The sequence below is a fragment of the Bos indicus x Bos taurus genome, chromosome 22 (genome assembly GCF_003369695.1).
Source record: "Bos indicus x Bos taurus breed Angus x Brahman F1 hybrid chromosome 22, Bos_hybrid_MaternalHap_v2.0, whole genome shotgun sequence".
Taxonomy (NCBI): Eukaryota; Metazoa; Chordata; class Mammalia; order Artiodactyla; family Bovidae; genus Bos; species Bos indicus x Bos taurus.
In genome coordinates, this window is record NC_040097.1 from 17,195,419 (window position 1) to 17,220,536 (window position 25,118).

The 25,118-nt window shown below is 38.9% G+C and overlaps 1 protein-coding gene across 2 annotated transcripts in view; it reads right to left on the minus strand.

The window, feature by feature from the left end:
• Window positions 1–2,765: 2,765 nt before the first annotated feature.
• The window catches only part of DENND6A (DENN domain containing 6A), a 72,836-nt gene continuing 50,483 nt past the window's right edge, over window positions 2,766–25,118 (minus strand). The window contains exons 20-21 of one of the 2 annotated variants that reach the window (XR_003507917.1): window positions 3,934–4,085; window positions 2,817–2,901 (exon numbers count right to left, since the gene is read on the minus strand). Coding sequence is in view for 1 of the 2 variants with exons in the window: in XM_027523920.1 (XP_027379721.1) it covers window positions 2,782–2,901 (120 nt within the window). In the remaining variant the exon portion in view is untranslated. Of the gene's footprint in view, window positions 2,902–3,933; window positions 4,086–25,118 lie in introns of both variants that reach the window. The other variant, XM_027523920.1, reaches the window with a different exon arrangement.

Consider the following 25,118-nt stretch of genomic DNA (forward strand, 5'->3'; position numbering starts at 1 on the left):
CGTAGCCCCCCGGACGTGGCTCCTGGAGCCGGGCGAGACCAGTTAGCCTCCGTGTACTGGACGACGGACACAGTCCCACAATGCCTTGCTTTGTCACGTCCAATCAGACTCAAGGAGAGACGTTTCGGCCCAGAGAAATGCATCCTGGAGGTTGTATTCCTTCCTGCCGTAAAGGCGGACTGTGCAGTTTGGGTTAGTTAGTGAACATCGTTCTTCCGCGCGTGTCGGAGATTTCCTGGTTTCCGAAGGTACACGTTTCACCCGGCGAATCAGACACTTGCCCTAATGGAGGCTTGAAGACAAACCTTGCTTTGTCAGGAGATAAGTTGTTCAAAACCCAGTGCGGAGAGAACGAGGCTGTAGTAACCCTTGTTTATGAAGCTAGGCCTAAACACTTCGAACGCGCCAACGCCAGGTCATAGTAAAGATCCCTAATCGTCTGTAAAGACAAAGAGCTCCAAGACATTTACATCCTCTATTGCAGGTTTTTAAGAGAAGCCAACGGGGAAGGCTGATTTTTCTTCTCTCCAAAAAGGAGCATGGAAGATTTATTCCCGATGTTGAAGTGGAAAGCCTCAGTTCAAAAATATTTATGATCTTAATGTTTTCTTGTCTACAAAATAAAGTATATATCTTGTTAAAAATGTAAAGTTCCCCACAATCTTCTCCACCTCGCATGTATTTCCGCCATACCATTGGTGCAATTTAGGATTAGCGCACCCCACTCCCCACCTCGACGCTTATGCTGACTAAGACATGCTCACCCACCTTTCAGATCTGTTTAACCCCCTTGGAAAATACATTCTTGACCTCCTGACTAGATAGATAACTCAAACCATCTGCTCTTCAAGTTATGATTTCACTTTTGATATTACTATTGGTAACCCTCTTCCCCTCTCCCACTTGTGTAAAAACTCTAGAGAACTGGACCCTAGTCTGTTTTTATATTACTTTGTAATCACTCAAATAGAGTTGAATGACTGAGGGACAACTGAATAAATTATGGTATATCCATACTATTTATGAGAATACTCTCCGGATTTAGAATGATGTACAACTATAAATTCTAATGAAAAGATCTCCAAAGTACAGTTACTGTGAAATGCCAAATAATTACTAAGTACAGTAAAGTGATATCTGCTCTGCTGCTCAGTCAATGTGTGACTCTCTGAGGTCCTATGCACTGTGACCTGCTAGTTTCCTCCGTCCGTGGAATTTTCCAGGCAAGGATACGGGGAGTGGGTTGCCATTCCCTACTCCAGGGGATCTTCTCCACCCAGGGATGAAACCAGAGTCTCTTCCATCTCCTGCATTGGCAGGTGGATCCTTTACCACTAGCACTACCTAGGAAGCCCCACAGTAAAGTAACATAAAAATGTGTGAGCGTGTGTGTGTGTGTGTGTGTGTGTGTGTGTGTGGAGGGAGGAGGGCACCTTCCTAGAGAGTGAGGGAACCAACTTTTGAGGTGACAGTTAAAAGCGAGTTTTATCTCTATTTTAAAAATTCACTTTATTGAGATATAATTTACACGCAACACAATTCTAAGTGTACAATTCTATTAATTTTAACAAGTGCATACAGTACTGTAGCCAACACCATAATCATGATATTAATTGTTTACATTACCCCCCAAAGTTCTCATACTCATTTGTAGTCATCCTCTTCCCTCACTTCAAGCCACTGGCCAACCACTGATGCTGTCGTAACAGATTGCCTTTTCCAAAATTTCATGTAAATTTTACAGAGTAATACAGAACGGTCAAACTCTTGTGTATGAACTCTTTCTCCTAGCATAATGATTTTGAGATTAATCCATGTTACAGCATGTACCAATACTTTGTTCTTTTTAATTGCCAAGTACTATTCCATTGTGGATATACTAGTTTCTTTATCCATTCATCAACTGATTGCCCATTTGGGTTGTTCTGAAGTTTTGGACTTTTATGAATAAAACTGAACATTTGAATACAAGTATCTGTGAATCTGTATTAATTTACTTTTGTAAGATGAATTTATTCATGCACCATTTAGATAATTTTTTCAAAAAACTTGAATTTGATGAATAAGTTCATCATTGCTTAAAATTTATTCTTCCAGATTTTACTCTATGAAATATTAACTTTTCTATATAAATGTTAATGGGATTTTACACTGCTAAGCAACTTCTTTTTCTATTTAATAATATACTGTGACCATTTTAAAATATCAGTATTTATAGATTTAACTCATTCTTTTTAAGGGTTGCATTTCATTGTATGCATGTAAGATAACTTATTTAACTAACCTACCAAATTGTAAAGCTTCCAATAATTTATGGTACCAAAATTTCCCTCAAGTTTCCAAATGATACTCGTAAGATGTTCATTATTCACTACAGCATGATAATGCAGAAAACTGGAAACATCAACTTTTTAAAAGAAGTATTTTTTTTGGCACATGGTTTGTGGGATCTTAATTCCCTAACCAGGGATTAAACCCACACCATGAGAGCAGAGTCCTAACCACTGGACTGCCAGAGACGTCCCAAAATACTTACATACCCCTTTCTTTCTTTTCCTCTGGTCACAAGTCCAGGTATTCCGATTTTTCTATTGCAGCTGCAATTTTATAAACTTACAACAATGATAAATTAATAGTTATTAGACACATTACCAGGATATTTAATTTCTTTTCCTAATTGTGCTGTCCTAGGTGGTTCTGTATTGGAGAAGGAAGTGGCAACCCACTCCAATGTTCTTGCCTGGAGAATCCCAGGGACGGGGGAGCCTGGTGGGCTGCCGTCTATGGGGTCACACAGAGTCGAACACGACTGAAGCGACTTAGCAGCAGCAGCAGCAGGTGGTTCTGTAGTTGTTTATTCCAGCTGGTGCATTCTGCAGGATGGGGCTGAATAAGAAAAACCTGCAAAGTTTCACAACGGGTAAGCTTTATGTTGTTGAAGACCTACTGAGTAAAACTCCATCTGGTAGATCTACCCTTTAGAAACTCGTATTTTAGGAGTGACCCTGGGCAATCAAAACCAACAACTTCCTTCTTCCAGTGGATATAGTAAAGCCACTTCATAGATTACAGTGGGTTTATTCGGTTCCTCCTGTTTAAATTCTCAAATGTTCCAATAATAAATTCTTAAACAAGGTGAAAATAAATGTGATTAAATATACATTTGAAGAAAACAAGGGAAATGCAAAGGGAAAGCAATTGATTTAATATAATCAGATTTTTAAACTCTTTAAAAGCAATTTAATAGACATGTTTATTAATTTATAGTGTGCAACAAAATACTATTTAATTTTTTAATAACTGAAAGTCTATGCAATTACCTAAGAGATCCACATATTTGCCTAGAATTTAACTTAAAAGGAATTATAGACTGTCTTCAAGAAGAAAACTTCCTCTTCACTGGAAAGACATGTAAAGCATTGCTTAGCAGTTGAAGAACTAAAAATTGCATTTTGGAAGATTGCTAGATTAAAAAAAATTTGTATCCTTTAAGTAGCTTTTATGGGCTTCCCTTGTGGCTCACCTGGTAAAGAATCTCCTATAATGCAGGAGACCTGGGTTCAAATCCCCGGGTCAGGAAGATCCCTGGAGGAAGAAATGGCAACCCACTCCAGTATTCTTGCCTGGGAAATCCCATGCACAGAGGAGCCTGGCAGGTCCATGGGGTTGCAAAGAGCTGGGCAGCACTCAGTGACTAAGCATGCCTGTCTGCTTTGAGGTTTATAGAGAATTCCTTAAAATAGTGTTCACCTGGGACTTCCCTGGCAATCCAGTGTTAAGATTGCCAATGCAGATGCTGCAGGTTTGATTCCTGAACAGGAAACTAAGATCCCAGACGCCTTGTTATCAAAAAATCAAAACATAAAAAACAGAAGCAATATTGTAATATATATTTTTAATTTATATATATATATATAATTAAACAATGTTCACCTGATTCCACCAGTCTTCTTAAATTGATTTTCTAAACTTCTCAAGACAAATGAAATGAGTCTCCTTCCTCATAACTTCTTCCAAAATGTAATCCATATTTTGTTTAGTTAAGCAAGACAGCTGAAGAGAACTCTGATTTCCATCACTAGCCTCTAAAACATTAACCAGAACATCAAATGAAGACGTCAGAGTAGATTTTTCAGATTTCCACTTAAGATTTGCTGCACATCAAGAAGCCAATGGAGATTACAAAACAGGATGTTAATGGTCCACTGAAATGTCTCCATTGTAAAGATAAGGCTAATCAGGGTCAGAGAAGTTAAGTAACCTGCCCAAGGTATCACAGCTAATAACTGGGACAAGAAACCATTTCTTCTCGTGTCAACACCCTTACCCACTGTACTATTGCCTTATTTTTAAAAGTGAGGAAGTTGAGCCCCAGAGGGAAAACTTGCTATCATTTACTGATCACTTACCATGTACCAAGTGCTATATACTTCATTTAAAATCCTAACAACTTTGAGGATTGTATTATAAGGTTGCTCCAACTCTAAAGCTTATTCTTTTAAACAGCACACTACACCAAGTATTGCTTTCTTCATCTGTTTTTTTTTTTTTTTTTTAGAATGAGAGCTTTCCGGTCTCACATGTGTTTATGTTTTAGTCTGTTAGATTTAATCATGTAATTATTTTTGCTGATTTATGTCCCACTAGAACACAAGCTTAAGGAAACCATTTCACCTCCTCTGAAATTTTCAAAGAGTATGTATTTTATAAATAGTGCTAATATTCTAATATTTACTTGCAACAGTGAATGTTACTGAGCACTTATTATAGCTAAGCATTGTAACATGCATTATCCCATTTAATCCTCTCAACAATTTAATCCATGTCACTCACTTTGTTCAACAATGACTCAGCTCTAAAAAAAAAACTCAGCTCTGGTTCTAGTACACCTGTTAGTCATACAATAATATAATTTTTGGCCTTCATTTCTCAACCTCTATAAACTCCATTTTGATCTCATTCTCTGATTATAATCCATCACTTACCTTGTTAAAAGTTTTTGTCCTCTGAATATTGTTATTTGTCTGCAATAATGGAAAAATATCCATGCTTCTACAAAGAATCATGTCCATCACCTACTTTCTCTTTCAAAAGGGGAACAGTATATGAACTCCCAGAATCTTTGGATAGTTTGGCCAAACACGTCACCTCAGTGCCTTTTAGTCTATTAAGTCTTCTTTAAAAAAAAATTTTTTTTTAATTTATTCCATTTATATGTGGTGGGAGGCTCTGTTTATTTGAATCTATACCCTCATCTTACCTAGGAGTCAGTGTTTTGTTTTTTAATTTTGGTAGACACTGCTGACTTGGAAGAATATTAAGTCCACCTGACTTTAGTCAACATTCGCCTACTTCTCCAATTTAAAACAATTCTCCTGCTTTATTTGCTTCTTAAAAGGAAGTGCAGTCGCTCAGTCGTGTCTTACTCTTTGCAACCCCATCCATGGGGATTCTCCAGGCAAGAATACTGGAGTGAGTTGCCATTCTCTTCTCCAGGAAATCTTTCTAAGCAGGGGTCAAACCCAGGTCTCCCGCATTGCAGACAGATTCTTTACCATCTGAGCCAAGGGAAGCCCCTGCTTCTTCGAGGTGATATCCATTGTATAGATAAGTCAAATTCATTTAAAGTTTCTTACTGGAAACTTTAAAAACAGGGAATGCCAAGAACTTGACTAGCTTCCTTTGAAGTATTTATTGCAGTCATATTCCTGACTTCCAGAAGAACTGGTACTCTGGTTTTCTAGAAACTTTAAAGCTGAGTGATTTTATGGCAGGACTGTATCTTGAGACTCTTGCAGGAAAGGAGCCCCCTTCAGGGCCCAATAAAGGCCCCTCTCAGGCCCTTGAAAGGGTCCCCCTTCCTACAACAAGACCACTAATTCTACTAAGATTTGTATTCACCATCTAACATTTATAAAAGTTTCACTCAGTCCTGTTTCACTCTTTGCAAGCCCACGGACTGTAGCCCACCAGGCTTCTCTGTCTATGGAATTCTCCAGGCAGGAATACTAGAGGGGTTAGCTGTTCTCTTCTGCAGGGGATTTTCCTGACCCATGGATGAAACTCTGATCTCCTGCATTGCAGACAAATTCTTTACCGCCTGAGCCCTCAGGGAAGCCCAAAGAAGAAGCAAAAAGATCAAAATGGAATCATTTGTGTACTTGCAGACCCCACATTCCACTACAGCAAACTTAAGACTGAATTGCAGTTTCAACCCCTCCCAGAAATGTGACCTTTAAAACAACCAATCTAAAATTTACTCATCAACAATAGTGAGGTAATCTGCATGATAAAGACCCCTGCCAGACCTCTTCTTCCCCAAAAGAAGGTGGCCTAAAATTATCCTTTCTTTTCTTTTGCTAATACCTTCTTGTCTCACCCTCCTTCTGCCAATAAAAATCTTCCATTTTGTACAGCCCTTCAGACTGTCCTTCTGTTTACCAGTTGGGATGCTGCCAGACTCAAGTCATGGAATAGTCAATTAGATCTTTTACAAAACTCAGTTGAATTTTAGTTTTTTTAACAGATTGGTGACAAGGCTGGATCCAAAGTGAACTTCCAAAGACAGTAAGAAACAGAAGTGCAGCTCTCCAACTCTGAGTTCGTGGTCTTTCTTGCCCTTTCCAGTGACATCAGTTCCTCTCCATTGAGCTGCACTCTGTTTTTTGCATTCCAACTCTAGATCTCATTAGCTTTCCTTTACAGAGCAGGTCAAGTTGGTAGAGGCTTCTGCCCTAGGCCAACCAAGCCTGTCACCTTTCAGACCAAATTTCCCCAGGAAAACCCCAGCCCATAGATCCTTCCCCCAACTCAACATTGGGGACTTCTGGTGGCAGTTGAGTTTTCCAGTTATTTGGAATCAATTCATAGCCCCTATTCCTTGAGGTCTGTTTGTTCGTTGCTTTCCCCAGTCAAGACTTCCAAGGGGATGTTTGCTGGTTACTGGCCAGAGTCGGATTCAGTCCAGTGGAAGGCCTCAAGTAGCTGTTACATAAAGGCTGGTTGCCAGTGGGAGTCTTGGAAGTACTCAGAAGCTGATTAGTTGGGCTCTGAAAAACCCAAACACTGGGCTAAATGAAATGTGGTCCTTTATAGCCAAAGAAAAGACCCTGATGCTGGGAAAGATTGAGGGCAGGAGGAGAAGGGGACGACAGAGGATGAGATGGTTGGATGGCATCACCGACTCAATGGACATGGGTTTGGGTGGACTCCAGGAGTTGGTGATGGACAGGGAGGCCTGGCGTGCTGCGGTTCATGGGGTCGCAAGGAGTTGGACACAACTGAGCGACTGAACTGAACTGACAGCCAAAGAGATGAGTGAGCCACCTTCCGGGACATTTGCTTATTTTATGTTTAAGAACTATGCTCCTGCAAGGTGCAGATATTTACCAAAGTTTTACTAAAAATAACCTATAATTGCAATGACCATTATGAGGAATGTTCCAAATACATAAAATCATTTTAAAAGTACACAGAGCAACTCAGTGACTCTCTCTCTCCCCCTGAGTCTGCCCCTGTGCCTACCAACACATATATTCTTTTTCCTCTTAATAAACACTTTACTTGCTTCACTACAAAAAAAAAAAAGAGAGATAAAACACTGAAAAGTACACATTCCCATATCAAATAAACAGAATGGGATACCTATTTTAATTAGTATGAAGAAGACTCCAAAAGATTTAGAAATTCCAAAATAGCCTCATTGAAGTATTTGTTGCAAAAGGCTAGTGCAAAATTAAACACCAAAGGTATCTAAAAACAACACCTAGGCCACACCCATTATAACCTCGTAGGGCTTCATCATCAAAACACTGGCCCCAAAATTTTCTATTGTAATCAACCAGAACACTAGGAAAAACTGTCCTCAAAAGCCCTATGTAAATTCTTCAGGATCAATTTAAATGGCCACATATGGGTCCCTTTCAGAACTCTTATTAAAGAGTTCTGGTTGATGAACTCTTATTAAAGAACTTTAATAAGATGAAACTCTTATTAAAGAACTTCTGGCAAACTGGTATGTATTTTCTCAAACAGCTGAGGGGAAACAAAATTAAAATCGATGAGGTTATTCAATACCACCAGAAATATTTGTCCTAGATGAAGCCTGACAATATACTTGAAAGGACTTGATAACTTTAGGTTTAAAAATTTGGCCAAATGGGAGAAGCTGATGTTTGGGGCCTGCTAGGCATTTTATTTGGCCTTCTCTTCTAAGGTAACTGTACCCAGAGGGAAAAAGCCATTCCAACTATAGGTGAATGGGTGTGTCAGTCCTTCCTGGCAGTCCTAAAACCTCCCCTAATTCATCTTAAAATGCTTGTAGACATTGTGACGGGAGAAGGCAATGGCACCCCACTCCAGTACTCTTGCCTGGAAAATCCCATGGATGGAGGAGCCTGGTGGGCTGCAGTCCATGGGGTCGCTAAGAATCGGACACGACTGAGCAACTTCACTTTCACTTTTCACTTTCATGCATTGGAGAAGGAAATGGCAACCCAGTCCAGTGTTCTTGCCTGGAGAATCCCAGGGACAGGGGAGCCTGGTGGGCTGCTGTCAATGGGGTCACACAGAGTCAGACACGACTGAAGTGACTTAGCAGCAGCAGACACTGTGACATTGAAAACAGAACTGTCCTACAGATAGGCCCAAACTCCATCTTGTAGGATACTTTAGATACTTTGTCTTTGTGATACAGATTTTAGGTCCCATTTTTTTCTAGGACCTAAAAACCATACTTCGTGATGCAAATGTCAGGAAGGTAATTCTCATCAAAACGGAGAAAGGTCATTTTACAAAAAAACTTCTAAGTGACTTTTACACAAATACTAGTAACTATGAGGTCTCTGTGACCAGGGGCATTTATGTTTATACATGTCATAAATGTGTGACATTCTCTACGTCTGGATGGTATTATCAAAATTAAAGTGCTCTATTTGACTATTTGATTGGCTTAAAAATAAGTGTGTATATATATATATGTATATATACATATGTATCAGTTCATTTCAATTCAGTCGCTCAGTTGTGTCCGACTATTTGCGACCCCATGAATAGCAGCACGCCAGCCCTCCCTGTCCATCACCATCTCCCGGAATTCACGCAAACTCACGTCCATTGAGTTGGTGATGCCATCCAGCTATCTCATCCTCTGTCGTTCCCTTCTCCTCCTGCCCCCAATCCCTCCCAGCATCAGGGTCTTTTCTAATGAGTCAACTCTTCGCATGAGGTGGCCAAAGTATTGGAGTTTCAGCTTCAGCATCAATCCTTCCAATAATAACATATAATTTACATATAGCTAAAATAAAGATTGGATAATCTAAAACTCAGAAATATATTAATAAAAACTAACCCCAGGTGCTTTCTAAGTTTGTGTGATCTAAGATAAATAAAAGCTAGTTTAAATTCACTGGTGTAATTAAAACAGGCATGTTTGCAGAGTTAGCAGCATCAAGTATAAAATTTTTTATTTTACCTGGATTAACTGATCAGGTAGGTTCATGTTGTATCTGTTAAAAATTTTGTCAACAGGAAAGTAATTGAAGTATGACTGTTGGGAGCAAGTAGTAGATGTTAAGATTAAAAGGTTTTAGGTGAACTCTTTAGCAGTAATTATATTTTAGGTGTCCTTAAAACATTTTCTCAAATCTCTTTGGTAACTAGAAACTTTAAGGATTTTATAGGTTAAATAATAGAGGTTTACTGAATATCTGGATCATTTCCAAAAGGAGTAAAATACTGATACTTTAATTACAAAATACAGGTTCATCTACTTTTGGCTTCCTACTACAGAAAAACTAAAGAAAAAGAAGCACATGATTCTAGAAATTAAAGTTTCCAAGGGTTAAAAATTATAATTAATACATGTAGTTAAGACAACTAGAAGAGTTCAGCTCTATATGTAGGGACACTATGATGTATTTTAGTTTAAGGAGAAGGAAGCTTGAGGAATAAAGATGCATCTTTGTTGAAGGAAATGAGAGTAATTTTGTCTAAATTAGAACTTCTGATTATTTAGGAAGACAGTAAGAGAGAATCTTTCCTTGTATAAACAAATTGGCTAAAACTGAACTATAAAGGTTTTTAAATTATGCTCAATATTAGTAGTATACTTACATAAAACTAAAACTTGATTTCCTTTCATCTGATAAAAGGATGTTTTATTATTACTTTGGCCAAATAGATAATTAAGTATTGTTTCACAATGATCTGTGGTTCTATATAGTCAAGTGTCCAAACTTTTGTTAATCTGACAGCTTCCCCAAATCAAATGCTATATAAAGTCCTTTTAACCTCTAGTTAATTTGAGATTTCTCAGGGACCCCCTGTAAAAGCTCCTATAATTTATTCTCTCACCTCATAAAAAGGGAGATGTTATACTAATTCAGGCTTACATGAAATGTTAAATTACATAGTTAAGTAAGTAACATTAGCCTTCTTCATATCTGTATAGATATGTCATAGTTCAGTTGCTCAGTTGTGTCCGACTCTTTGTGACCCCATGGACTGCAGCACACCAGGCTTCCCTGTCCATCACCAACTCCTGGAGCTTGCTCAAACTCATGTCCATCAAGTCAGTGTTGTCATCCAACCATCTCATCCTGTCGTCCCCTTCTTCTCCTGCCTTCAATCTTACCCAGCATCAGGGTCTTTTCCAATGAGTCATTTCTTCCCATCAGGTGGCCAAAGTATTAGAGTTTCAGCTTTAGCATCAGTCATTTCAATGAATATTCAGGACTTATTTCCTTTAGGATGGACTAGTTGGATCTCCTTGCAGTCCAGGGGACTCTCAAGAGGCTTCTGTAACACCACAGTTCAACAGCATCAATTCTTCAGCGCTCAGCTTTCTTTATAGTCCAACTCTCACATCCACACATGACTACTGGGAAAACCATAGCTTTGACTAGATGGACCTTTGTTGGCAAACTGATGTCTCTGTTTTTTAATATACTGTCTAGGTTGGTCATTAATTTTCTTCCAAGGAGCAAACCTTTTAATTTCATGGTTGTAGTCACCATCTGCAGTGATTTTGGAGCCCCAAAAAATAAAGTCTCTCACTGTTTCCATTGTTTCCCCATCTACTTAAGTATTCCAGAAATGGAATGAAATTCCTGGAAAGTCTGATTATGTCCTGGCATGATTCTATCTGCCCAAAAAATTGAGGCTCTCTCTAAAAGGACTGAACTTGAGTATCAGGGAAATGCCCTCACTGCAAAGGCAGTAGCAACAGTGTCTGTCAAGATTGTGGCACACGTGGATGAAGTCCATTCTACTTCGGCATTAACAAGGGCGGCCAGTGATAGGGCCATAAAACCTGGATTACCGTTCTGGATTGTATCCTGTCAACATGGGTAATGTTATGAAGTACATTTTCTAAAATCTACTGCTTTTATGGCTGTGTTAGAATTCATGGAATCCTATGGAAGAGAGGAGGGGAAAATAACAGGTTTTGTTTTCTTGAAGAGCAAAGGAAATTAAAGGAAAAATAATCTATTCTCCTTGTAAAAGGACACCACTACCGAGATTTTCACTGGAATGTCACGGTTGAGAGAAATATACATAGTCTTATATAATCAGAGAGCCTCAAGAAACTGCTTGGGAAAGCTGTTATTTTACTAACAAGGTTCTGGCAAAACAATCTTTAAAAAAAAACAACTTACATGGTCAATCACTGTTTCTTGCTGCACGTGTATAAATAATCAGGCTGAGGTTAATATAAATTTAGCTTTACTGTAATTACCTACAGTAAAAAATGGGGGTAATTATGGAGAGAAAAATTGTTTGTTCCTTTATAGATAGGAGACTCTGATTTTGCTAACAGTCTTTGAGGTGTTGTTATACAGCTATAGACTGGACTCCCCTGGCCTATAGTATTGCCTATGGTCTTACTGACTGTTCATAACACCACCTTTGGGAAACACAAACTCACTCCACATGAGATAATCAAGGTCAGACCAATGTCTATTGGTATACCACCTTCTGCTGATCGTTTTATAGTCTCCCACTAGTATGACCAGCTATCGTGTGACTCTGGAGCCTATTACCAACAGGTTAAAGAAGCGCTCCCTGATTTCTGATTTAGGGAAACCTTACTGGTCATGGTCTGGAGCCCAGTGACTGGAAAAATTCTGGAGACATCATCAGAAGAAAACCACCCTCAAGCCCCACTGAAAGCGAACTTATCAAGTGCTTCTGGCCGCTCACTCTGCTGCAAAACTAGAAGGCAGTGAACCTTGTATATCATATGGCTAAAGGAGGCTCCAACTGACTTCTGGTCCTGTACAAACCCTGAAGACCTCCAAATCAAGTTGACAAGAATGACATCATGGTGACAAGTGGACATCGATGACAAGTGAACATCAGTGTAGACTGCTTCCATCCAAGATGCCAGACAGAGCAAGACTTCCCATTTCAGCTGAACTCAAAACCTTTTCTTCTCTTTCCTTTATCCTGGCACTGACCTGGAAAGATAATTCCATCAGCCACAACTTCTGGGCCATTGCTAAGGAAGGTAATCTTTAGAATTTATAAAACCTTTTTATTTCAGGCTAGGGGGAAAAAATTTAATTGACTCCTGGCTTTAAACAGGCAAATGAAACAACTCTTGCAGATGAATCTATTTACAATGCCACCTTGGTGACAGGATTTATTTTTTGGGTGATTATCTTCTCCTTGGGCTATGAAGGCCTAGGTGGCTGCTGCACAGCTGGGCAATGACACTTAGTAATCTAACTATGACTCTGTTCTTGAAAGGGCCTAACAGGAGGCACTTATGATTCAGGATTTGCTTCCTTTGGCAGGTCTCTACTTCCCTGGTTAGGAATAAATACAAATGAGGCTATGATCAGGAACTTCTCCTTAACTTTTGAAAGTACTGCAAGAAATCCACTGCTAAGCAGTAGCTTCCCAGTAAAGATCTTTGGACTCTGGTGGAGGTTGTTCTCAATAACAGAGTAGCCCTCAATTATCCTCTTGCCAAGTTAGGATGCATTTGTGCTGTGGCCAACACCACTCTTGTACGTGAATTAACACTTCCAACGGAGTTGAAATTAAGTGACATATCATTAAACAAGCCACCTGGCTTAAGATGACTCTGACTGGGGTCTCTCTTTGATTGGTTTGGGTCTTTGAGACCAAAATGCACTCAAACACTGGAAATTGTCCTACTTACCATAATGATAATAATCCCCACTGGTGCTTTGTATCCTCTCAAAAGTTTTAATGCATATTTGCAGCTACTAACCTCCACGTGAAATATCTCCCTGAGACGATAACAACAGAAAAGAAGCAAAGACAGTAACCAATTTAAGGATTATGAAAAGTGAAAGTGAAGTCGCTCAGTCGTGCCTGACTCTTTGCAACCCCATGGACAGTAGCTGCACCAAGCTCCTCCGTCCATGGGATTTTCCAGGCAAGAGTACTGGAGTGGGTTGCCATTTCCTTCTCCAGGGAATCTTCCCGACCCAGGGATCGAACCCAGGTCTCCCACATTGTAGACAGACGCTTTACCATCTGAGCCACCAGAGAAGTGCAAGGATTATGGACCATGACCTGTGAAATGTCACAGGGCTTAAGCAAAAATGTCATGACCCATGGATGCAGAGCAGTGGGTGAGAGGTGCACTAACGCCTTAATTTTTTTTTTAATCACATCTCAGTTATTCTGAGAGTATGATCAAAAGGGGGTAGTTGTTAAAGAAGAAGCAAACACAAAATGGAGTCATCTGCTTCCCCTTATCCACTATAGCAAACCAGGACTTAATTGTTGTTCCAACTTCTCCCAGGAATGACGTTTTGTTTAACAATAGTTAAAGACATGAAGGGGCTTCCCACGTGGCTGAGTGGCTAAAGAATCTGCCTGCAATGCAAGAGACACAAGAGATACGGGTTTGATCCCTGGTTCGGGAAGATCCCCTGGAGGAGGGCATGGCAACCCACTCCAGTATTCTTGCCTGCAGAATCCCATGGACAGAGGAGCCTGGCGAGCTACAGTCCATAGAGTTGCAAAGAGCTGGAGACAACTGAAGCGACCAAGCACAGCACAGCACAAAGCCATGAAAGCGTAATGTCTAAGACTGCTATGTACCATAATATCATGAAGACCCTTTTTTATTTCACAAAATCTTCAGCTCTGTCTATCCTGATTGTATAAATATTCCACATGTCTTGCAATTACATGCTACAAAACAGAAATTAATTTACTCAAAAAGATTTTTCTTCCAAATATTAGATTTACTGACTCGTGTAATTCTATCTTCATGGTAAATGATGGTTGATAGTGAATTAATTATCTAACATTAACTTCAAATATATGCATGGTTCTTAAATGTTAATATGCATCAGGATTCACTGGAAGGACGGTTAAAACCAGACTGTTGGAACTCTCACTTGTAATCAAGATCAAGTAACAAAGACCAGATTTACTCTCTCACCTAAAAAAAAAGACAACATTTATGAAACAAGGGTTTTCAAGATACCGGATACTGAACAATGAAAGGAAAATAATTCCTGAAAGACAGAAAACAAAGTCTGAATCTGAGACTGCCCCAGTTTACTGCCTTGTTGAGTGTTTCCGGGCCACACACAGCACAGAAAGGGGAACAGAGGAGTAGGCTGGTAAACTCCTGAAGCTAAAAGTCTGAGGAAACCAAACTTTAAGGCAGAGAGGAAAGAGCACAGAAAAAAGCCTTGTACACAAAAAGATCTGCAGAGGGCTCCCCAAAGAACTCATATGCATATGAGCCAAATACCCAAAGCCAAAGAGGTGACTCATCAAATGATTAGAGAAAACACTGCCTGTTCCTATCAGCCAGACTGAAAAAAACACACACAATTCATGGGATGGTGAGTAGAGTACTCAAGGTCTCTCAGTAGTGAAGAATAATTAATTTGATACCAAACACTACTTCAAACCTACCTAACAAGTCATAGAAGACCTGAAAGGACCGATTGTTTCCAAATAGCGTAACTGCATGTGTGCTCAGCTGAGTCTGACTCTGAAAACCATGGACCATAGCCCACCAGGCTCCTCTGTCCCTGGGGTTTTCCATGCAAGAATACTGGGGTGGATTGGTATTTCCTACTCGAGGATCTTCCCAACCCAGGGATCGAATCTGTGTCTCCTGCATCTCCTGCATTGACAGACGGATTTTTCGCTACTGAGCCACCTGGGAAGCTTAACTGCATCCTAGAGCAAAGCTCAAAAAATTCGTAAGAACACAAAAATATCCACATCCAACAAAGTAAAATTCTGGCATCTAACCTAAGATTATTCAGCATACAAAAAAGCAGAGACACATGATCTGTAATAATGAGGCAGTTCATCAGAATGAACTCAACTAACAGAGATGTTATCTTAAGTAAGTACAGAAACAGAAGACAAAATACATAAATCAAGCTTCCAGAAATCAAAACTACAACATCCAAGATGAAAAATATACTAGATAGAGTTAACAGCAGGTTCAGTTCAGTCGCTCAGTTGTGTCTGACTCTCTGTGACCCCATGAACTGCAGCACGCCAGGCCTCCCTGTCCATCACCAACTCCCGGAGTCCACCCAAACCCATGTCCATTGAGTCGGTGATGCCATCCAACCATCTCATCCTCTGTCGTCCCCTTTTCCTCCTGCCCTCAATCTTTCCCAGCATCAGGGCCTTTTCAAATGAGTCAGCTCTTCACATCAGGTGGCCAAAGTATGGGAGTTTCAGCCTCAGCATCAGTCCTTCCAAAGAACACCCAGGACTGATCTCCTTTAGGATGGACTGGCTGGATCTCCTTGCAGTCCAAGGGACTCTCAAGAGTCTTCTCCAACACCACAGTTCAAAAGCATCAATTCTTCGGTGCTCAACTCTCACATCCATACATGACCACTGGAGAAACCATAGCCTTGACTAGACAGACCTCTGTTGACAAAGTAATGTCTCTTCTTTTTAATATGCTGTCTAGGTTGGTCATAACTTTCCTTCCAAGGAGTAAGCGTCTTTTAATTTCATGGCTGCAGTCACCATCTGCAGTGATTTTGGAGCCCAGAAAAAGAAAGTCAGCCACTGTTTCCACTGTTTCCCCATCTATTTACCATGAAGTGACGGGCCCGGATGCCAGACAATATAAAAGAGAAAACTAACTTAAAGGCATAGAAATACGAAAGTATCCAAAATGAAACACAGAGAAAGAAGAGTAAAACAAAAACATAAGCATCAGTGAACTATGAGAACCTCAAACAGACTAATACATGAATAACTGAAGTTCCTGAAAGATGGGAAGGGACAGAAAAAATACTTGAAGAAATGGTGGCCAAAAGCTTTCCACATTTGATTACAACTATAAAACCACATGAGCCATGCTATGTAGGGCCACCCAAGATGGACAGATCATGGTGGAGAGTTCTGACAATATGTAGTTCACTGGAGAAGGGAATGGCAAACCACTTCAGTATTCTTGCCTCGAGAATCCCATGAACAATATGAAAAGGCAAAAAGATGACACCATAAGATGAGCCCCCCAGGTCGGTAGGTGTCCAGTAGGCTACTAGGGAAGAGTGGAGAAATAGCTCCAGAAAGAAGGAAGAGGCTGGTCCAAAGTAGAAATGACTCTCGGTTGTGGATACGTCTACTGGTGAAAGTAAAGTCCGATGCTGTAAAGAATAATACTGCATAGGAACCTGGAATGTTAGGTCCATGGATCAAGGTAAATTGGATGTGGTCAAGCAGGAGATGGCAAGAGTGAACATCAACATCTTAGTTCATAGCAATCAATGAACTAAAATGGACAGAAATGGGCAAATTTAATTCAGATGACCATTATATCTAGTACTGTGGGCAAGAGTCCCTTAGAAGAAATGGAGTAGCACTCAGAGTCAACAAGAGTCCGAAATGCAGTACTTGGGTGCAATATCAAAACAACAGAATGATCTCGGTTTGCTTCCAAGGCAAACCATTCAACAAACAGATGGGGGGAAAATGGAAACAGTAACAGTAACAGATTTTATTTTACTGTGCTCCAAAATCACTGTGGATAGTGACTGCAGCCAAGAAATTAAAAGACACTTGCTCCTTGAAGGAAAAGCTATGACAAACCTAGACAGTATATTAAAAAGCAGAGACATCACTTTGCTGACAAAGGTCTGTCTAGTCAAAGCTATGCTTTTTCCAGCAGTCATGCACAGATATGATAGTTGGACAACAGAGAAGACTGAGCACCAAAGAATTGATGTTTTTGACTTGTAGTGCTGGAAAAGACTTGAGAATCCCTTGGACAGCAAGGAGATCCAACCAGTCAATGCTAAAGGAAATCAACCCTGAATATTCATTGGCAGGACTGATGCTGAAGCCAATGCTCCAATACTTTGGACACCTGATGTGAAGAGCCAACTCTCTGGAAAAGACTCTGATGCTGGGAAGGATTGAGCACAAGAAAAGGGGGCGACAGAGGATGAGACAGTTGAATGGCATCGCTGCTCAATGGACATGAATTTGAGCAAACTCTAGCAGACAGTGAAGGAAAGAGAAGCCTGACGTACTACAGTTCATGGGATTGAAAATAGTCTGACACAGCTTAGTGACTGAACAACAACAAATAAAACCACATATTCAGGAAGTTCCATTGACCCCGCATAAGAAATCTGAATAAAACTACATCAAAGCAAAAGCGGCCAAGGAAAAAGACTTATTAACTACATAGAAACAAAGATAAAGATGATATATTTCTCAGGACATCCTTGGCAGTCCACTGATTAAGACTCTGAGCTTCCAGGACTTCTCTAGTGGTACAGTAGATAAGAAGCTGCCTGCCAATGCAGGGACATGGGTTCAATACCTGGTCTGGGAAGGTTATATATGCTATGGAATAATTATGCTACTGAGCTTGTGAGCTGCAACTACTGAAGCCTGAGTGCCTAGAGCCTGTGCTCCACAAGAAAAGCCAACACAATGAGAAGCCTGTGCACAGCAATAAAGAGTAGCCCACACTTATCACAACAAGAGAAAGCCCACACAAAGCAACGAAGACCCGATGCAGCCAAATAAATAAATAAATGAAAAAGACTGAGCTTCCAATGTAGAGAGTGGGGATTCGATTTCTGGTCAGGGAACTAAGATCCCACATTCTACATGGTGCAGCCAAAAATTTTTTAATTAATTTTAAAAAATTTAAAAGATGACATATTTCTCACTGGAGATAATGCAAGCAGGAAGACAGTAGAGAAACATTTTAAAATAATGGAAGGGAAAAACGGACAACCTAGAAATCTGTATCGAGCAAAAAAAAAATCATTACAAAAGATGGTAAAATAAATATATTTTCAGATATAAATCTGCACTACAAGGAATGTTAAAGAAAGTTCTTCAGGCAAAAGGAAAATGATACCATAAATATCTACACAAAAAGGCCTACACAAATATATACCATAAGTATCTACACAAGGCATAAAGAGCACCAGAAAAGGTTAAGTGTAACAGCATATACATAAGAATGTTTTGTCTCACTATTAACACTTAAAAAAAAAAGAACTATTTAAAAAAAATAACAATAAGGTATTGGGGTATTTGTAACATGTACAAAAATAAAATTCATGAAGAGTAATATGACAAAGGCTGGAAGAGCCAAACAGAAGTATACTATTACAATATTCTTATACTATATGTGACGTAGCGTAATATCACTTGACGGGAGACTCATAAGTTACAAATGCATACTGTAAAATTTTTTTTTTTGGCTTTGCAGAGGATCTTTGTTGCTGTGCTCAGGGTTTCTCTAGTTGCTGCAAGTAGAGACCCCTCTTCGTTGTGTTGTGGGAGCTTCTCATTGTGGAGGCTTCTCTTGTTGCAGAGCATGGGCTGTAGGACTCACGGGCTTCAGCAGTTGCAGCCTGCAGGCTCAGGAGTTGTGACTCGTGGGCTCTAGAGCACAGGCTCATTAGTTATGGCACATGGAGTTAGTTGCTTCAAGACAGGTGGGATCTTCCCTGACCACTGATTAAACCCATTACCTCTGCATTGGCAGGCACATTCTTGACCACTGGACCACCAGGGAAGCCCCAATAGTATAAATCTTAAAGTAACTACACTGAAATAAAAATAAAAAGAGTTATATCTAATAATCACACAAAAAAGATAAAATGAGGTAATAAGTAGTCCAGTAATTCAAAAGAAGAAAAAAAGGAGAACAAGAGCAGATAAGACAAATAGAAAACAAATAGCAAGATAACAGATTCAAATGTAACCATAGCAATAATTAGTAATTGTAAATGCTATAATTATACCAACTAAAAAAATAAAATTTGTGAAATTGGATGAAAGAGCAAGAACTAGGGAATTCTCTGGCAGTTCAGTGTTTAGGACCTGGTGCTTTCACTACAGGTGCCCCAGGTTTAATCCCTGGTCAGGTAACTAAGATTCCACAAGGTGTGCAACATGGCCAGGAAAAAAAAACCAAGAGCTATATTTACCTACAAAAGTATTTTAAATATAAAAACACAGGTAGGTTAAAAGTATGGAAAAGATATATCATGCTAACATTAGTCACAAGAAACCTGGAATTCTATTAATATCAGACTAGACATGTGAGCAGAGTATACACAAATCTAACAATTTGATCAAGATCTTTCTATAGCCTTCTCTTAATAATTGACAGAACAAGAAGGCAGAAAATCAACAACATGAACTACACTATCAACAGACTTGACCTAACTGACATTTATATAACACTCCACCCAAGAAGAGCAACATACACATTGTTCTCAAGTGTACCCGGAACATTTACAAAGATAAACTGTATTCTGGGCCATAAAACAAACCTTAAATTTTCAGATCATACCAAGTATATTCTCAGACCACATTAAATGACATTTGAAACAAAGAAGAAAGAGATTTTCAAAAGATTTATAAATATGTAAATAAAGGAAATAACACACATAGGCCTTCCTGATGGTCCAGTTGCTAAGACTCCATGCTCCGAATGCAGGGGGCCCAGGTTCCATCATCCCTGTTAATGGAACTAAATCCCACACGACGCATCTAAGAACTTACACGTCACAACTGAAAAAGATTCTGTGTGCCAGAACTAAGACCTGGCAGAACCAAATAAATAGTTCTTTAAAAAAGGAAATATAATAATGCTTCTAAATAACCCATGGAAGTCCTAAAGTAAATTATAAGGTATTTTGAACTGAATGAACATAAATACAGAACATAACCAGAATTTATGGGATGCCATTAAAGCAGTACTTAGGGGAAAATGTATAGCACTAAAAACCTATGTTAGAGAAAAGGTCCCAAATCAGTGACCTCAGCTTCTACTTTGAGAAACTGAAAAAAAGAAGAGCAAATTAAAACCAAAGTAAGGAGAAGAGAGGAAAGACAAAAGTAAGAATCAATGAAATGGAAAACAGAAAAACAGAGAAAATCAATATAACCAAAATTGACTTTTACAGAAGATGAATAAAATTAATAAGCCTCCAATATCAGGAATGAGAAAGTTTACATCATTACAGTTTCTACAGATATTAAAAGACTAACAAGGAAATACTATGAACAATTTTACACCCATAAATACCACCACTTAGATGAAAAGGACACAGCTCTTGAAAGACACAGAAAACCAGTGCATACTCAAGAAGAAATAGATAATGTTAATAGCTTTGTATCTATTTTTTAAAAATTGAAACTGCAAACACCTTCTCACAAACCATCCTTTAACGAAGAAATGATACCATCTTGACACAAACTCAACTCATTCTAAGGCATGATACCAAAACCAGACAGACATTACAAGAAGACTATAATCCAATACCCATCATGAACACAGATGCAAAAACTTTAAACAAAAATTTAGCAAATCAAATCCAAAACTGTATTAAGAGGATAACATATCAAGGCCAACTGGGGCTGAATCCCAGAAATACAGTTGGTTTAACATTCAAAAGTCATTCTGTGTTAACATATAAATCGTATTCACAAACTGAAGACAAAACCAAATGAAATGATATGATCACCTTGATAGTTCAGAAAAAGCATTTAAGTCCATTCCTGATAAAAATTCAGCAAACTAGGAACAGAAGACTTCATCAACTTCATAAAGCACATCTACAAAAAACCTACAGCTAATATCACACCTAATAATAAAAGTCTGAATGCTTTCTTTTGAGATTAGGAATAAGAAAGATGTCTAGTCTCATAAACATTACTCAACATTCTACTGGAGGTTCCAGTCAGTGCTGTCAGGCAAGAATACTAAACAGAAGCCATCCAGATGGGAAAGGTGAAGTAAAGCATTCTTTATTCACAGACAGCGTGATCTCCTATGTTAAGAATATGATGGAGGGCTTCCATGGTGGTTCAATGGTAAAGAATCCACCTGCTAATGCTGGAGATATGGGTTTGATCCCTGATCCGGGAAGATACCACATGCCTCAGAGCAACTAAGCCCATGTGCCACAGCTATTGAGCCGGTGCTCTGAAGCCTGGCAGCTGCAACTTGAGCCCACATGTCCTAGAGCCCACGCTCTGCAACGAGAAACCACCGCAGCAAGCCCACATCGCACCTAGAGAGCAGCTCCCACTCGCAGCAACCAGAGAAAAGCCTGTGCAGCAATGAAGACCCAGCACAACCAAAAATAAATAAAAATTTGAAGAAAGAATATGATGGACCATGCCAAAATAAAGCTACTAGAATTAACGAGTTTAGTAAGGTTGTGAGATATAACATCAATATACAAGTATATGTTAGAATTCTGAGCTGGGACTTTTTAGGGAAAGGTTAAAAATTGAATTTTATAAAATGACATCATTTACAACAATATCAAAAATACAACAGGCTTATGGTTAAGTCTGACAGGAGATGTGAAAGATTTGTACCTTGAAAACAACAAAACATTGCTAAGAAATTAGATAAGACACAAATAAATGGAGACATGTATTTTGTCCATAGATCAGAGGACATTAAGAATTTACCCAGAGATTTAATATAATCCCCATCAAAATTCCAGCAGGAATTTGTGTAGAAATTCATAAATTTCTGCTTCTTCAAAAGACACTGTTGTGAAAATGAAAAAAAAGCCAAAAGCTGTAGAAAAATTTTATAGGCCACATATATGAAAAGTAACTTCTATCAAGAATTTTGAGAGAACTCTCAAAATTCAACCACTAGAAATTAAACAACTCAGTCTTCAAAAAGAGCAAAGATTGTTAACAGATACTTTATCGAAGAACAGATATAGATGACTAATGGAAAGCACATGGAAAGATGTTCAACAGCACAGGTCTTTAGGGAAATGAAACTTACAATCCCAATAAAACAACAGTATAAGTCATTAGAATTGCTAAATCTAAAAGTGCTGGGCATACCAGGTGTTGAGTAGGATGTGCAAAAACTGGAACTCTCAGATACGGTTGGTGGAAACAAATTAGTACAACCACTCTGGAAAACAGTTTGGCAATTTCTTGAAAAGTTAAACATGCATCCACGATTGATTCAGCTTCCAAGGTATTTACCCAAGAGAAAAGGATATATATGTCCATACAAAGACTTGTCTGTGAGTGTTCACAGGAGTTTAACTTTTCACAGACAAAAACTAGAAAGGACCCAAATGTCCATCAATAGCTGAGTGGATAAGAATTTTGTATTACAGTCATAAAATGGAATACTACTTAACAATAAAAACAAAACAATCACCTATTGAAACATGCAATATGAGTGAATCTCAATTATGATGAGAGGGAAGTGAGATCACTCTCCGCACTGGGAGCCACTTTTCCTGCCACAGCCACTCACTCCCCTCCCTTGTCAGGAGTGCCTGTAAGTGGATCACTGGCTGCAGTAGTGATCAAACAGCTGAAGATGCTGACAGATCAGAGCCTCAGCAGCTTGGCAGCCTCGGGGCCCTTGACCTTACTTATCCCTAGGCATAACTTCCAAAGAAGTGCCATTTTAGGGACATTGACACAGCAGGCAAATATACTGGGGCTGGGGCTGCCACAGTTGGGGTGGCTGGGATTAGGACTTTGTTTGGGAGCCTCATCATTGCTTATTCCAGGAACTCTTCCCTGATGCAACAGCTCTTCTTCTATGCCATTCTGGGAGGCCATGGGACTTCTTTTTCCTGGTGACAGTCTTTTCCATCTTCTTGGACATGCTAAGGAGTCCTCTCTTTCTCCCATGTCTAATCTGACCTGTATAATCCTTTTCCTACACATCCCCAGTGAGCCTGGGGAAAGGGGCTGGTTCAGGGTTTAACAGAGGGGAGACAAATAAATAGTATCTTAAGATGTTAGGGGAAAAAAAAGCCAGATCAAAAAAAGAGGTATATACCATGTGTAAAACGCTAGAAAACACAAACCAATCTACAGTGACAGAACACAGATCAGTGATTGGGAAGGGAGACAGGATGGAGTGCAAAGAAGCATAAGGAAATCTGAGGTGGGGGTGAACAGATATGTTCCCATCATGACTGTGCTGATGGTTCTATGGGTGTATTCAAATGTCAAAACATCAAATTGTACACTGTGTTTAGTTTATTGTACATCAATTATACCTCAATAAAGCTGTTTAAAAATTTTTTTTCTGGGTTCTATCACCAGAGCCTTTGGCTGTAAAATACTTACCCATTTTGTTCAATCAAAATCAATCATTTCATAGGTAACTAATGAAAACCTACCATATAGCACAGGAAACTCTACTTAATACTATGCTGTGACCCAGATGGGAAGGAAATCCAAAAAACAGGATATTTGTATATGTGCAGCTGATTCACTATGCTGTACAGTAGAAACTAACAACATTGTAAAGCACTATACTCCAATAAAAATTAATACCAAAAAAATCAATCATTTCAATAGCTTCCTTCACTCACTTAATAGAAAGTATGGTAACTCCAGAATATAAAGTTACTATTTTTCAAAAGCATCTAAATATAGAAGCAATTTATACTACAAAGTATTCATCCTGGTGGATATGGAAAAATATAAGAAACAGTAAAAAAGATAAGGGACTCATGATGTTTAGCTTTCTAATGGCTAAGCAGAAATGGTATGATGACTAAGACAAGAACATACAATGAAGAAAAGACAGTCTTCTTCAGTAAGTGGTGCTGGGGAAACCAGACAGTTACATGTGAAAGAATGAAATTAGAACAATCTCTAACGTCACACAGAAAAATAAACTCATAATGGATTAAAGATAGGAAAATATCTGATGTAAATCACAGCAAGATTCTTTTTAATCCACCTCCTAGAGTAATGAAGGTTAAAAAAATAAATAAATGAGACTTAATTAAATTTAAGAGCTTTTGTACAGCAAAGGAAATCATAAACAAAATGAAAAGACAACCCACAGAACGGGAGAAAATATTTGCAAAGAAGCAACTGACAAGGGATTAATCTCCAAAATACACAAACGGCTCACGCAGCTCACTATCAAAAAAGCAAACAACCGAATCAAAAAATCGGTAGATGACCTAAGTAGACATTTGTCCAAAGACATAGAGATGGCCCAAAAAGCACATGTAAAGATGTTCAACATCACTAATTATTAGAGAAATGCAAATCAAAATTATAATGAGCTATCACTTCACACTGGTCAGAATGGCCATCATCAAAAAGTCTACAAACAATAAATTCTGAAGAGGGTGTGGAGAAAAGGGAACTCTCCTACACGGTTGGTAGAATGTAAATTGATACAACCACTATGGAGAACAGTATGGAGCTTTCTTACACTAGAAATACAGCTACCATATGATCCTGCAATACAATGCCTGGGCATATACCCAGAGAGAACTGTAATTCTGAAAGATACATGGACCCCAAGAGCCATTACAGCATTATTTAAAATAGCCAGGATATGGAAGCAACCTAAATGTCCACTGATGGATGAATGCATAAAGAAGATGTGGTACATACCTTCTTTGAAGGATTACTGGAATATTACTCAGCCATAAAAATGAATGATATAATGCCGTTTGCAGCAACATGGATGGACCTAGAAACTGTCATACTGAGTGAGCAAAAGACAAATATCATATGATATCACTTAAATATGGAATCTAAAAAAAAATGGTACAAAGGAACTTATTTACAAAACAGAAATAGAGTCACAGATATAAGAAACAAACTTGCGGTTACTAAAGGAGAAA